This window comes from Centropristis striata, chromosome 5 (assembly GCF_030273125.1).
Source record: "Centropristis striata isolate RG_2023a ecotype Rhode Island chromosome 5, C.striata_1.0, whole genome shotgun sequence".
Taxonomy (NCBI): domain Eukaryota; kingdom Metazoa; phylum Chordata; class Actinopteri; order Perciformes; family Serranidae; genus Centropristis; species Centropristis striata.
In genome coordinates, this window is record NC_081521.1 from 5,169,184 (window position 1) to 5,185,503 (window position 16,320).

The window sequence follows — 16,320 nt, forward strand, 5'->3', positions numbered from 1 at the left end:
CTTCATTTTTTTTTAAGAGGTCAAAGTTCAGACCTCTCACCGGGACCTGTTTATCACCGTAGGGGTTGTGTGACCAAGGCAAATGGGAAGAGGGGGGTTGGGAGGAGGGAAGCGGGGCTTGTTCTCAAGTGGCCACCTCCAGCAAAGCTGCCAGCCGGAGTCAGTGTCCCACGGGTGAGACCACAGCCAAGAGGACATGGTATAAAGAGAGTTGGGGTTTCAGGTATCAGAGATAGAGAGCTGCAGCTTTAATCAGCGTGGAATATTTACAAAAACCAGGAGAAATAACCACTGGATATACAGCCTTCATCACTGGCCTGTTCTTCTCATCATCCGAGACTTCACCATGGCTCTACTGATGAATTACTGGATGTGTGTGGTTGCTCTTTCATTCACCGTGACCTCGAGCCAAGCCTTAAGAAGGTGATAACTTTATTCCTTTTTATACCTTTATTAAAAGGTACTACAGATTTTTTTCTTTTTTTACAGCAAACATTACAAAACAAACTAAAAAAACAACAGGAAAACAAATGTGTTATATTAGTTCATCATAAAAGCTAATGTTTTCAGCACTGGCTCAAACATGTGTTTTTGTTCATTTTGCTGGCCAGGAGCTGAGAGAAAGCAGTCTGTGCTTTATTAAAGCCTCATTGTTATACTGGGATGATGACCAGACATGTGTATCATATCTATAGCAAGGAAAATATACTTCACCTAACATAACATATAGCATTTTCTTCACTCATCACACACGCAGGTCCTTTCTGTCACCTGAAGATTAATTTTCCCTTTTCGCCTGTTCTGTTTCCAGGATCTCCTTGAAGAAGATGCCATCTATCAGAGAGACACTGAGGGAGATGGGTGTTCCCGCAGAGCAGGTTTTGACTGAACTGACCCAGAAGATCACAGATGACAACAACGGCACTGTTCCCACACCTCTAACCAACTACCTGGACGTGAGACAATTTTCTGTATTATATATTCAAAGGAACAATTAAATAAACCTCCTGTGTGTGTTTATAGGGGTCATTTGGTAGTATTTCCATATGTACTGAGTTGAAAGGTAACAAAATTTACAGTTATAGTCCTAAAGAGAAAAGCAGACTTCAGTCCTAAAAGTTAAAGCAGCAGATCATCAAAGAGATTTCAGCATTTCCCATGAAAACACTTTAAAATACTTTAAATATTCTTTGTGTATGAGTCATACTCTCAATGCCGTTTTACACGCCCTTAAATCATATCTGTGCTTTACTGGCAAGAAAATTTATATTAATATTAAAACAACATCAAACAGCATTGGGAGGAGCTAATTTATATGTTCACTGTTTATTCCTAATAGACTCAGTACTTTGGGGAAATCAGCATCGGCTCTCCAGCGCAGATGTTCAACGTGGTGTTCGACACAGGTTCAGCCAACCTGTGGGTGCCCTCGCAAAGCTGCTCACCTTTCTCCACAGCCTGCTGTAAGTGTCCATGTCCTCACACACAGTGCAGGAAAATAACATTTACTTAACCCATAAGAACCCATAAGAACCCATGGTGACAGCCGTGTAACAAACACTGTAAATCTTCTAGAATCTCCCATATTCAGCTCTATGCTTCACATTAACTCATTAAATCCCTAAGTGACACACATTTAACACCCTGGTGTGGTGGTCATGTGACTTTGACAAGAAGTGCCTTCTCCAAAATGTGGCTGTGACTGGGAACAGAAATGTGAAAAAGTAGCTAATTTCAAAAAGCTTTATTTTTGTTACGAGGCTAAGTTTAAACCCATTTAACAATTCTAATCCGTTAATAGGGCATCCTGTATTGCATTTAACTTGTTCTGACCATATTTATTGAGCAAATTAAAGTCACAATTTTGATATATGTTAAGGAGATGCAAACAAAAAGGCAAATGGTTATTTGTTTTTATTATTGATTTATTCCTTTTTTGTTACTTAAAAACAAATCTGAAAAATAATTTGTTGTTAAAGAGCACTATTAATGTCACAATTTTGATATATGATGTGGCGATGCAAAGAAAAAGGCAAATTTGTGTTTCTGTAAGCAGAAAATGTCTAGTTTTTTTATTTTAAAAGAAGAAATATCATAAACATAAATACCATAAATGCCCAATGTAACATATATGTCACATCACAGATCTTTCACATTTAGAGGTAGAATTTTTTCAAATGTGTTCTATGTGGTCCACTTGGTCTGTGCTATATCCCCCATAATTTTCCTTTACGGATTACTGGGTCTGCGTTCTTATGGGTTAAGGTGCTAATAATGTTTATTTTTATAATAACAATTCATAAATAACAAAATGCATCTGGTGAAAAGTAATGACGATCCAGCAGATAATTATTACCTTAATCTGCAGCTCAACATCTAATGAGCATTATAGTGAGTATTAGGTAATTGTTTAGCTTTTTTCTAGGAAAATTTCCAAAAACTGACTGTGAACCACCTGCTCAGCACCAAATTTACACAATTAGCAACTTTTAAAAAAATGTTTTCCAGAAACATATTCTATATGATTTGGATTATTTTTTGGATACTTTAAAATCATCTTCCTGAGCTCTTCTGTGTCTTTTCGGCAGATTTCACTGTGCACACATACATTAATGCACATTTAAAAAAATAAAAATAAAAAATTAAGTAAATGTGTGCCTCACTGCCTCATATGATGAAGAGCAAATAGAACAGAAACAAACTAGAAGGGTAAGTACATACCCTATCGTGTAATGATAATAAAAGCAAAAATCTACACTAAGTTCACACAGTAATTAGAATCTGCTCCAAAATGTAATTAGTTCTTCCTTGGCTCGTGCTATACCCCTTCTACTAACTAATTTTGTAATTCTGTAATCTTACTGATAGACAGACAAACAAATCTAACTGAAATGTTAAGTGTAGCTTTAGCAGAATACAGTTATTCTTTATATTATTAGTATTTTAAACCCCATTACATGTATTGCATTCCTCCTAACCCTGCTGGTAAACATAGTACAAGTTACAAATGTAGTAACATTTGCTAAAGAGTTAAATATTTCCCTTAAAAAGCTGGAAGAAACCAAATACTAGTGTGAAAATCTGGTCTTAAATTTGCTGCAGGTGTCCAGAAAAATGACTTTACATGACTGATAATGTTGCTTTGTGTGAGCTGGATGTGTAAATTAGCAAACATTTGTCAAAAATTTTGCCATAAAAGTAGATCACAGCTTGTTTCTTTTGCAAAAAACAAACAAATAAAAAAATATCAGTTCTAGTAGGTTCTTGCAGGTTAAATACATTTTGTAAATGTTCTTTTCAAGGAAATAACATATTGGAGGAAACATTGTTTGATAAAAGCTTCCCACATACGCAGATGTTTTACAACTCAAATGAATTTTGAACTTTTAGTTACTCACAACAGGTACGATGCCTCCAGATCTCGGACTTACGTTGAAAACGGAACCGGATTTTCCATCCAGTACGCCTCCGGAAACGTCAGAGGATTTCTGAGCGAGGACGTGGTTGTGGTGAGTAAATGATCAACGCCTTGTAAAAAGGTGGTTGCTTTAATTTCCCCACACAGGCTACACAACCAACCTTTGACGCTCAGCTTGATTTCTTACCTGCAGGTTGGTGGCATCCCTGTGGTGCAGGTGTTTGCTGAAGCAGCCTCTTTGTCTGCCATGCCATTTATCTTTGCCAAGTTTGATGGAGTCCTGGGGATGGGTTACCCCAACGTGGCCATTGATGGCATCACCCCCGTGTTTGACCGCATCATGTCCCAGCATGTCCTCAAGGAAGAAGTGTTCTCTGTCTACTACAGCAGGTGACATCCAGCAGCTTCTATGTCATTTTCAACCTGGTCTCACAGAAATCCGTGAAATAGCCACGGATTTTCTTAACTCAAAATCCGTGGAATAGCCACGGAATCACTCAAATTTCCGTGAAATTGACACGGATTTCGCTACAATGCAAGTTAATGACAGTCATATCCCAACCTGGTATTTTTTCCTATTGGTTTGTTCCAAGTCACGTGACTTTCAAGATGGATTTTGATTAATCAAAGTCTAAGTTTAAACAAAGTCAAAATATTGATTTTTTCACTAAAAATGAGATAACTGTCCGCCATGTTTTTCGTTCCGACAGCCGGGACCTTGAAAGTCACGTGACTTGGAACAAACCAATAGGAAAAAATACCAGGTTGGGATATGACTGTCATTAACTTGCATTGTAGCGAAATCTGTGTCAATTTCATGGAAATTTGAGTGATTCTGTGGCTATTCCACAGATTTTGAGTTAAGAAAATCCGTGGCTATTTCACGGATTTCTGTGAGACCAGGTTGGTCATTTTGTATGAAATCAAAAGTGAGAACATTTACCTTAATAATAATAATAATAATAATAATAATAATAATAATAATAATAACTTTATTTATATAGCGCCTTTAAAAAGCAAGTTACAAGGTGCTGTACAACATAAATAAAACCAACCTGGTCTCACAGAAATCCGTGAAATAGCCACGGATTTCGCTACAATGCAAGTTAATGACAGTCATATCCCGTGGCTATTCCAACATACAAAGTGATTATGTACATTCACTGAGTGAATATTTAGAAAATAAAACATATATTTCTCGCTAGAAATGTGATCAAAATCCATTTTTATGCAGAAACTAAGTCAAAATATTGATTTTTTCACAAAAAATGAGAGAATTGTCCGCCATGTTTTTTGTTCTGACCGCCGGGACCTTGAAAGTCACGTGACTTGGAACAAACCAATAGGAAAAAATATTAACTTGCATTGTAGCGAAATCCGTGTCAGTTTCACGGAAATTTGAGTGATTCCGTGGCTGTTCCACGGATTTTGACTTAAGCGAATCCGTGGCTATTTCACGGATTCCTGTGAGACCAGGTTCTCCACAGCTGTGGAGCACGGACAGCGAAGGCCCAGTCACCTTTTGTAAAAAGACGTAATAAGACCTTGTTGTTACCATGTTGTTAAAGAATCTTGGAGTGGAATAACAGCTGAAAGGAGCCACAAGTTGGTTGACTCCATGCCACACAGATATGAAGCAGTTAGAAAAAACTGTGGTTATACAACTAAATATTAGTTTAGTGACTCACAGGAATGCTAAATCCTAGAAACAAAAAAGTTTGTACAAAATAGTTTTGAGTTTGTAAAGTCAACGACACTGCTATTTTTTTTAACACACCCCTTTCAACTAATTGCCCAATTGCACAGCCTTAAGAGCTGCATATCACAAATGCTGGGTCTTGTAGCAATAAAAAATATACTAAAAAGCTGGATTAACCTGGTTAGTCACATTGGACTGCTATCATTTTGAACATTACTGTATGTGGCCCACACAGGCTGTCTGGGGGGGCAGAGGTTAAAAAAAAAAAGGGGACTAGCTGCATGCTGTGGGGTACAGAAAGATTTCTAGCATGTAGGGACATGTTTTTTCAATTTTTCGGCCACTCCAGGCGCATTACATCATGTTTTTTCTTCACTGGAAGGGCACTGCATCAGGTTTTCTCCATTCAATGGCACCCATTAGTGCATCCATTTTTTTTTTTTTACTAGAAACCCGCCCTAAACTGCACTTTATCACCTTTTTGTCACAGAAGGAAATCTTATTGGGTGCTCCGTCATATTTTCTCAATTTAAGGACACCCTCAGAGGGACCCTACCACATTTTATTTACCATTGGGGCATCCATTTTTGTTTTTATCGAACATGGGGGGACACTTTGAGTTGCATTTATATGTATGAAAAGCGCTATATAAATAAAGTTTGATTGATTGATTGATATAAGATATTTGCATAAGACAATTGTCACAAAATGCATTGAACTATTTGACTGAAAATATAGATTATGCTCTGCTAACTATGAGAGTTTCAGTATATATGTAGTCGCTGTCAAGACCTGAATTTGATAAATAGCAAAAAAAAAAAAAAAAAATAAGAAGTATCGCCTTCTGGTAGAGCTTAAGAAATACCTTTAAGTTTTAATCATTAGTTCATGTGAGCTGATTTTGGATCTGAGTGAGACAAGAATGTGCATTGGGAAATACTTCCTCTCCATTAATTTTTCTCAATTATATCCAGAGGAACCCAGTCGAAGACAGACGATGATGGTTCCCTTGGAATTTCTTGGGAAATGTATAACGAGAGGTCGTAGGACAAATGTTCATATGAGAGAGCATTTAACTGTTGTGACCAGTATCACAGCCTTAACAGTGACAATGAGAATATGCACAAAAAAACATTTATTTATTCTTTTCAGGGACCCAAAACACTCTCCAGGTGGAGAGCTGGTCCTCGGTGGCACAGACCCAAACTACTACACGGGAAACTTTAATTATTTGGACACCAGAGAGACGGGCAAATGGGAGGTGACCATGAAAGGGTAAGATGAAAGAGAAAACCGAAAAACCACCAAAACTTTGATATGAATTAGGTAAGACAGCTTTTAGTTACGCCACTTTATCATGGAACAATCTGCAAAAATAATTGAAATTGTCTGAGTTGATCACAATTGGTGAATTTAAATCGATTCTAAAGGATAAAGAAATAATTTCCCTTGGCCAGTGTGACTCCACTCTCTGTGTCTCTACTTAAGGCTCTTTCACTGTAATTGTATTTAATTGTTTATGTTGACTGTGTTTAAATGTTGTAACTTGTCACTTTTTATGCTGCTTTCTTGGCCAGGTCTCTCTTGGAAAAGAGATTTTATTAATCTCAACGAGACTTTTTACCTGGTTAAATATATATATCCTTTATTCAACCACGTATACATATATATATATATATGGGTACGTGAATTAATTAATGGTGCACAAAATATTTACTCAATGAGATTTTTGATAAATTATCATCAGTAATGTGGATTTAATGTTTAGATGGGATATATATATATATATATATATATATATATATATATTATTTCTATATATATATATATATATATATATATATATATATATATAATATAATATAATATAATATAATGTAATGTAATGTAATGTAATGGTGCATTCACAAAATATTTACACAATGAGATTTTTGGATAAATTATCATCAGTAATGTGGATTTAATGTTTCAGTGGGTAAGGTGACATGATAAAACAGCAAGAACAGTGAAAAGTTCCTTCATTTTATTGCAATGCAGCCTTTTAAACCAGGAAAACTTCTACTACACTGTAAGACTTTGCTGTAAATTTACAGTCAAATTCTAACAGTAACTTGCTGTATTATGATTGTACAGTATATTGCTGTGAAAACAATGCATTGTGGGAGTTATCATGATTGCTCAGGAATTCCAACGATCAAAATTATATATTTTTTTTCAGGAATTTACTGTGTTCAGCTGAGCATGTCAGGAAAATAAAGTCATTATTTTCGAAAAGAAGACGAAGAAGTTTTATTTTATTTATTTTTTGTCTGGGCTGAAATAATCACAATGTGTTGTTTTTCCAGCAATCCTAATATAGAGTTTAAATGGATTAGTTGTAACCTAATTTAGAGTCAAACATTTAAATATCATGCTATTTTTTTTCTGCGTTTGTCAGTAAACGGACCTGTATTTCTATAAAACAGTAGAGGTACTGTAAATTTTACAGTACCTCTACTGGCGAAACTGCTGCCAGTAATTTACTGTAATTTTACAGTAAAAAGTTTTACAGTGTATGTTATCCAAAATCTAATTTGCATTCCCATTCTCTATTACCCAGCCCCACTTATATGCCACCTATTCAGAAACACGTTTTATTTCCCACCTCTTCCTTCACTCTCTCAGTGTTTCTGTGGGGATGGAGATGATGTTTTGTGCCGAGGGCTGCACAGCCGTGATAGACACCGGCTCCTCCTACATCACAGGCCCCGCCTCTTCTGTGTACGTGCTGATGCAAACCATTGGAGCACAGCTGGATGAAAGCGGAGTATGTTTTCACACACGCAAAATTATTTCCCACAAAAACATTGTGTGTAAAAAAAAAAAAAACACCTCTCATCACCTTTTTGATGTGTGTTGTTCTTCAGTACAAAGTCAACTGTGACACTGTCAAGACACTGCCCAGTGTCACTTTCCACCTGGGTGGCCAGGAGTACTCCCTCACTCATGAGGACTACATCTTATGGGTAAGCAGCAGAGTGATGAAAAGCGAGTCTTGTTTATGTTAACATGCAGCCAGAACAATTTCCCAATTACTGATACCTAATACGATTTTAGACCACTTTTATGTTATTTTATACAGCAGATGTACTATTGTACTACTTATCATACAGCTGCAGTCACTTTGCTTTTACAAGTAAACATATCACCACACAGGTGTTTTCAATTATGTGGCTGATTAGACCTGCTCAAGTTGCTATACATGTTCTGGACATTTTTATGGGATTACTACTGGCGCCATCTATGGTGGCAATATGGGTTTATTGAGTGTGCAGAAGAAAAAAATGTAGTTTTTTTTAGGCAAAATGCCCTGTGGGTATTCTACAGCTATTTGATGCTGGTTGCACAGGGGATCTGCCTGTGTGTAATTGTGGCTTGACAGTGAGAACATGAGACTGTAGATTGAACAGATACCTGCTGCCTTCAGATGGCTGGAAGGAGCAGCACCAGTGTGAAGGCCTTCAGTATAATACAGAGGCACACCAGAGACCCTGAGTTTTGATATTTACATCTTCAAAAAGAACCATTCCCAGCACCTGCAAGTTATTATTACGATCACTACCAAAGACAAACCCAACTCAGCTGGAGCCTGCAGAGTCTCCTCACAACAAGACATGAATGGGATGTCAAAGGAATGATTTATTCACACAAACATGCTCACATGCACGTATCCACCATCATTTTTGATGAACTTTCAGTTGAGTGCAGAACAAAAAATGACATGTTATTTCATCAACGCAACTCAACTTCTTGGATCTTCTCCTGATTGCAACAAATGAAAAAGCATGTGTTTTTTGGAAATTTATTAAAACAGAAATATTTGTTTTATTGGCAAACAAACTCTTCATTTATAACTTTCAGTACCCTGAAAGAGGCTTTAGGAAGACACTGAGTATAAAAAGTACTTATACTTTCAATACTTATAAGTATAATTTTATTACTTCTCCTACTTTTCAGATTCAGAGTATCAATGCAAAATATAATTAGGTAAGACAGCTTTTACAAATGAAAAAGCATGTGTTTTTTGGAAATTTATTAAAACAGAAATATTTGTTTTATTGGGAAACAAACTCTTCATTTATAACTTTCAGTACCCTGAAAGAGGCTTTAGGAAGACACTGAGTATAAAAAGTACTAATACTTTCAATACTTATAAGTATAATTTTATGACTTCTCCTACTTTTCAGATTCAGAGTATCAATGCAAAATATAATCAATAAATTAATTATAATATTAAATTATGAATAAGGCTTTATTTCTTATATGTATACGAATGTTTTTCTACTTTTTCTAAAAGCTAAAGCAGGCAGTTTATTTTGGTGCTATTGGACAAGAATTTTATAATATTTTTTCAGCATATTATAGTTAAAATGGTGTGATTCAGACTGTACAGTTTCTTTGAAAAGTACTTCTCATTATAAAACTGACTTTTCTTTGTGGCTCCAGCAATCACAGATCGAAGGGGACGTCTGCACCGTCACCTTCAGGGGCTTGGATGTGCCGCCCCCTACAGGTCCCATCTGGATTTTGGGAGCCAACTTTATCGCTCGCTACTACACAGAGTTTGACCGTCGCAATAATCGGATAGGGTTTGCTACGGCAGTCTGACGAGAAGTTAATCATCAGCCATGTTTCATTCTTTTTTTTCTTCTATCTTTGCTGCTAGCTTCTATTTGTCCAGTCATCTTTTTAGTTGCTTTTTGTGATAACTCATGATAAAAATGCATCTGTTTTATAAAAATGGTAAAGAAGAGTGAACATTTGGGAATATCATCCTCCCATTTCTTGCAAGGTCCTGCTTTCCAATATTTTGTACCAGTTGCACTGAACACTAAACTTTTATTTTTATTTATAAGCATTTTTACGGAAGAGGAATGCATTCACTTAAGAAAAAATATTTGGCTTGCAGAAGAATTAAGATAAGCATCACAAGAATTCCGGGAAAAACTCTCCCAGGAAGAAATGCATTGGTTTATCTGGGGGAAGAAACTGAAATAATTATCTCATTCTTTTCAGAAAAACTTGGATAATTATTTTTTTAAAACAGGTTTTTTTCCCCAACATTAAACTGTTTCTCAGAATTATGAGATTCATTGATTCATTCAAAAATATAGGGCAATTTTTCCCCATGAAATTCCATGAATGCATAACACTTCCATACATTTTCCAGCAATTGCAAAGTATCTGTGTGTGTGTGTGTGTGTGTGTGTGTGTGTGTGTGCGTGTGTGTGTGTGTGTGCGTTTGTGTGTGTGACTCAGCTGATAATTATTATTCAGCAACAGAGGCTATACATACCTTTATAATACTGGCATAACAAGAATAAACTTGTTTAACTGAGACTTAAAATTCAAGTGACTGGCTTCATTAATGACCCCATTGTTTTCCTCCAAGTCTGGCAAATGCATTTTGCGACCATGTGAAAGACAAGTTGAAAACAGATTGCTGTAGCAGATTTAATCGGCCACAGCAGAGCAGTCAAAGAAATTTGTCATTGTTTAAAAAAAAAAAGATGTGTATGAACATTCCTAGTATTTGTAGATAAAAAGGTAAAACAATTGGATACAGTCTGTCTCATGTCTGGCAGTCATGTGTGCTGCAGCTTGATGTGAAACCTTGCTTCCCCACCGAAGATGCCTTTCTACAGTTTCTCTTTAACTAACACTTACAGAACAGATATAATGTCATAATTCTTGCTAGCTTTTGTGCAACGCATGATTCCTGACAGTGAGCAATTTTCTCTTTACATTGTCAAAAAAACAAGTTATTTTTATGTGCAAAACAAGGCACAATTGTTCATCTTGTCACACAGGAGTAAAGGTCTTGATAAAAAAGCTCTTATGGAGTAATCATGTGTCTTCAGGGTGAGTTTAAGCCTGACTCAAGAAGCTTTTTTCTGCTTATGTAGCAGGCAGAAGAGACAGAAAGATAATAAAACAATGAAAGCAAACATATCCATCAGTTGCTCCTTGTCAGATCCTTTTGTCTAATTTTCTCTAAATTGGTCGGGAAAGTCCTCTCATACTATAATGATGTGTCACTGAGAGTGCCGTACGCTTCCTTGCCCCCACATCCATGAATTGTCTGCGTTGGATTTTATCTGTTGACAGTAAAAACTGAGGTGAGGGTGGATATCTTTCCCATTGCAAAAGCAGCTCTCATGGTATAGTGTTCATGAACAGAACTATTCATATTGGAAAACAGCCAGAGCAATCATTACGTTGCACAAGATATAATGTGTTCAATGCCTGCCAAATATTTGTTAGATAAACTCTAAAGCAAAGATCCTGGAGTTGAAATGGTTGCAAAAGTCTTCTCTCATGAACAAGACCCCAATCAATCAGTCTATTGGCTGTGTATAACATGTTGTCACTGTTACGAATTGTTTTATTTATGCAATAATTAACTAGTTTTATTTATACAATAATCCACATTTCAAGCCAGGAAATCTCATAGTTCAACTTTGTCCTTTGTTCTGACTCATAATGAAAATTACATATAATACATACACTGCAAAAAAAGAAAAGTTGGGTGAACTAAAAATTTCAAGGCAACAAACTTCGATAACATTTTAAGTTGGACAATTAAACTAAATATTTTAAGTCTTGTTTTTGAGTTTGCTCAACTCTGAATTCAGATTTTTGTCAACTCAACTGTAAGTTGTACTAACTTATAATTTTACATTGTAATAACTTTTAATCTTATTTCTGCTAACTTCTGCAATGTGCTGAATTGGCACGATTGTAACGGCGCTATGAAATGTCAGCTAATGTTGCGACCACAATTTTGAGTGAGCATTGATACGCTAATGGCTACTCTTGTAGCTGTAACAAGTAGTGCCGCTAGCATCAGGTAGCCGCTAGCATCAATTAGCCGCTAGCTTTCGCTAATGGCCGAATTTCACCGCTTTCCCGCATTTCACAACAAAGAAATAAGAGTTATCAGAACTATTGTCCCTTGTTTTGAACCCCAACTTAAAGATATAAGTAACAACAACTCACCAACTTGTTTTTGAGCAGACAACTGACTTCCTTTGTTGTGCTAACTTACATTATTAACCTAAATATCAATAATTTATATTTCCAAGTTTTACCAACTTAAATCACTGTTTTAGGCCAAAAAATACAAGTTGGCTTTTTTGCAGTCTACATTTCTACATCAATTACCAACATGTCCTAATATCTTAACTACAGAAAATGTCACTTTCTTGTTTAATTTCTGGCCATATATTCATTCATTTTGATGGAAGTGTGTAATGCACAACACAACAATAGCAAATGGACATGCAAATTCAGGAAACGTGTGTGTGTTTGGCATTGAAATGAAAGCTGGTAACTCTTTTGTTCTCTTACTCTCAGCATTAAAGTGAGTACACAATGTTCCATGACAGCCACACTATTAATTTTAAGTGGAAATTAAGTGGTGGAGGCATTTAAGGTTAACATTACAACACCAACATTTTTTTTAACTTGCAGCACTAATTTGAGGTATCAGGAAATCTAATTTCTCATCCATCCTAATTTCCGTTTGGGGAATTTTTGTTTCCAAAAGAGAGCCTCGAGCCAGAGTGAGATTCTTATATGACAGAAAAATCAACCATCTGTAAAGTTGTGTGAAATATTGGTCACTCTACATTACCCAACCCTCCCTCCTTCTGTTTTTTTCTGGACATTTTGTCCTATGGAACAGAAAACTTTACGGTTGAAAACCAAGGGCACAAGTGGCAATGGTAAAATATACTAAAACAGCTTATGTGAAACAGATGGATGCTGGTTGCTTAATAAAAAATGTTCCTTCGTATTGAAGGACATGGAAGAGAGAGTTGCCTTAATCTTGTTTCACCTTGAAGCTGGAATATTTGGCTCCCATGACTTGATTCATAAATGCAGGTGGTGCATGGAGTACCACAAGAAATTCTTTGATTCGTCTTCGTCTTTTTCCCTGGATTTCAAACCTGATCACACATTCTCCAACCCTTTACTGAATAGAGTTGTTCAGCCTTTACCAACTTGCAGCCGCGCAAAGTTTTTCACTGGAGGTGTTTCGAGGGGAGGTGTCTGTGCACTGGGCGCTAAAATCTGAGTTTCAAATGTACACCAGGCAAGCTAGATTTGGTACGTCACAACTTCAAAAAGCCATTAAAGAAACCTAGAACCTCCGGTGTAGAGCTGACAGGTCAGATACCAACTACACTTATCATTCTGATACGTCTGATAGAATCTTGTGGCTTAAACATGTATGGATAAATCTTTCCTATGTTTTCAAATAAAATTTGCACCATTATATGGAAGACTGTTACTTGTGCAGTAGACGTAGTTGTGCGTTTTATGCTGGGTCAGCCAGTATTCATATTGCCCCCTTGATGCGCCATTACACAATGTTTTCCCGACCTATTATGACCTCATTGCCTTCCCCCTTTTATATTGCCAAAAAGTGCATCTGTTGAAAAATAAAAAAATCTCTCCATGCCCTTATGTCCAAAGTGACGCCCTTTTGTGTAACAACCAAAAAAATATCATTCACAAAAAAGAGCATTCTTTTCATAAATTAAAATTGTGTCTTTAAGTCTGATGTTTATCTGATTTTTTCCCCCTTGATATCAGTGAATCCAAAGAAAATATTAAAAATGGTGCATACATATATGGTTTCACTTTTTTAAAGGGGCAAATAACTTCCTAAAATGGCTGAGCAAATGTTTTTTTGCAAACTGCAATGAATAAATCTCCAGGTGCAATATGAGCCCTGAATGTGGCCCAGTTGGACTAGCGATGGCTTTTGGCTGGTTTATGTTATCGATACTTGTAAAAGGGCATCACAAATAAATGTATTATTATTCATGACCATAACGTTAGGAGTAAATGCTAGCTAGCTAGCTAACGTTAGCCTGCTACTGCCAACTAGCTAGTCAGCTTCTGCCAGCTACAATCATTCTATCGCCCCATTTAAGCCAGCTTTAATTGGGCTATTCTTTGCAATTTTGACAACACAAAACACCCAAACTTTAATTATCAGCAACTGCTTTGCTACTTACGTTTATTTTTGGACGAAATCAACCCAGGACGTAAGCGACGTCCACGATGTCAAGTGCATTTGGCTAGCATGCCAAGAGAGAGCATGTGTGCTTTCTACTCAAACTAAAAATATTACCTGCAGGTCATGAAGAAGAAAAAAAAACTTGAGAGAAATCAAAAACTTTGTTTTGGGTCCTATTAAGTTCAGTATAAATGAAACTTGATGTCTCTAAATGCAAAAAGAATGAGTTTTACAATCAAATCAATAATGTTTTAAATGGCAGTTATTAGTCTGAATGAACAACTGCATGTTACACTTTTTCAGTGCAGGTGTATTTACGGCAGCAGGACGCAACAGCAAAGGTGTGGCTACTGGAACTGTACTCATTCAGTTTTATTTTATTATACATGCTAGATGTTGATGTATTATCCCAGAAACTGTAGTTCTTTGAATGGCCTCTTGACGCTCACACATAAAGTGAGTTAATTCCTGTGGTAAATCTACGTAGACGGCAGAGTTACCCACAGTTTTGCACAAAAGATGTTTTGGTTTCTAAGGATATTTCCCCATTCATGAAAACTGTTTGGGGGTTGATTGCTTTAGATAGTTTAACTCCGCCGTTTTGTCCATTTTGGGATGAACTGGGAGTTGGGTGGAGTCAGGCACTGCCAATGTGGTGCCTCTCCCTGGAATAGCGCATACCACTAATTCCTTGTTGCAGCGGACCCGGGGCTCGTCTCCAGCTCGATATACATTTGCTGCACGTCTTCCCCTCTGTCTCCCCCTCCCCATTTCTCTCTGTCACTATCTAAAGAAGCATGAAAAATGCGCCTAAAAAAGATCTTATCCCAAAGTAATCACATGGGGTTTCACAATGGCTCTTTATAAATCTGTTTGTGACGTCACAGACACTACGTTGATGTTTTAAACAGGCTGGGGTTGTGACAAGTTACAGAATTTTAATGTGAATGCTGCTCGAGGTGGAGCTAAACTACATTTCACTCCGTTGGGTATCCACAATAATGCATGCCATACTCTCTGTGAAACACATGTTTTTTAATGTAGAAGGCTCTTTGGTTAAGCAAACACTACATTTTACCACTTTAGCTCCTAAAGGAAACACTCAAGTAGCTCAAATATAACAAATTACAGCATGGTAAATATACTCCCCACCATAGATTCATTTTCAACCTACAGAAAGAGTACATTTCACAGTAGGACGGCCATAAAGGCACGTTTACATGACTTTACGATGTTAGGTGTTGGAAAGTGTTCAAAGCATTGGAATTCACTTCCTGTGTTAATAGATCCCAGCCCAAATGTTTTTTTTTTTTTGTTTGTTTCTCTGTCGGAGTCCGTTAATCTGTTTTGAGAAAAAAGTCAGAACTGACGTTCATCAAAATTGTTATTCTGAGAGTTCATATGTGGACCAGAGTTTTAAATGCAAATTGCCTCCAAGGAATAGTGTTTCTAGAGTGAGAACAGATGTTATTAGCATCCAGTTCAAGCTCCCACAAGCTTTATTTGTCATTTTGAAAAAATAATATTAATCCCTAAAGAGACTAATGTCGAACAGAACACACACAAAAAACAAAATTTTACCACTTCAGCACAAAAAGGAAACATTCAAGTATCTCAAATATAACAAATGCATCCATTCAGATCCATTTTAAACCTCCATAAACAGTACATTTCACGGCAATAAAGGCGTGCTTACATGAATTTACGATGTTAGGTGTTGGAATGTGGTCAAAGCATCGGCATTCACTGCCTGTGTTAATAGATCCCAGCCCAAATTTTTTGGTTCTCTGTCGGAGTCCGTCAATCTTTTTTGAGAACAATTCAGAATTGACGTTCATCAGAATTGTTAGTCTGAGAGCAAATTGCCACTCCGAGGTAACATATGTTATCAGCATCTAGTTCAAGCTCCCACTGGCTTTATTTGTCTTTTTTTATTATATATTAACCCATAAAAAAGACTAATGTCTAACGGAACACACAACACACTGTCGAGTAAATCTAAAACCCCCGAAACCATACACGTGTGGAGACCATGACCCTGCATTTTGTCAAACAGAGGAGAGGTGGGAGGTCTTTAAAAGGGCTGTCTGTCAGCTGCAACAGTTAGTCTCGGTTTGAACTCACTCTCTGCAG

The 16,320-nt window shown here is 36.7% G+C and overlaps 1 protein-coding gene across 1 annotated transcript; it reads left to right on the forward strand.

Moving 5' to 3' along the window:
- Nucleotides 1-346: 346 nt before the first annotated feature.
- On the forward strand, nucleotides 347-10,349 carry ren (renin). The gene is made up of 9 exons (XM_059332714.1): nucleotides 347-423; nucleotides 812-956; nucleotides 1,340-1,463; nucleotides 3,391-3,509; nucleotides 3,612-3,808; nucleotides 6,270-6,392; nucleotides 7,782-7,923; nucleotides 8,024-8,122; nucleotides 9,603-10,349. Exons 1-9 carry the CDS (start codon nucleotides 347-349, stop codon nucleotides 9,762-9,764), a joined length of 1,188 nt encoding a protein of 395 aa, XP_059188697.1. The 3' UTR covers nucleotides 9,765-10,349.
- The last annotated feature ends 5,971 nt before the right edge of the window (nucleotides 10,350-16,320 follow it).

What these genes read in the sequence shown, in the direction of transcription:
- ren (XM_059332714.1), top strand. Translation starts at nt 347, where the DNA reads ATGGCTCTACTGATGAATTACTGGATGTGTGTGGTTGCTCTTTCATTC. An exon ending in TCGAGCCAAGCCTTAAGAAG is followed by an intron (nt 424 to 811) that starts GTGATAACTTTA and finishes TTCTGTTTCCAG; the next exon opens with GATCTCCTTGAAGAAGATGC. An exon ending in CACAGCTGGATGAAAGCGGA is followed by an intron (nt 7,924 to 8,023) that starts GTATGTTTTCAC and finishes GTTGTTCTTCAG; the next exon opens with TACAAAGTCAACTGTGACAC.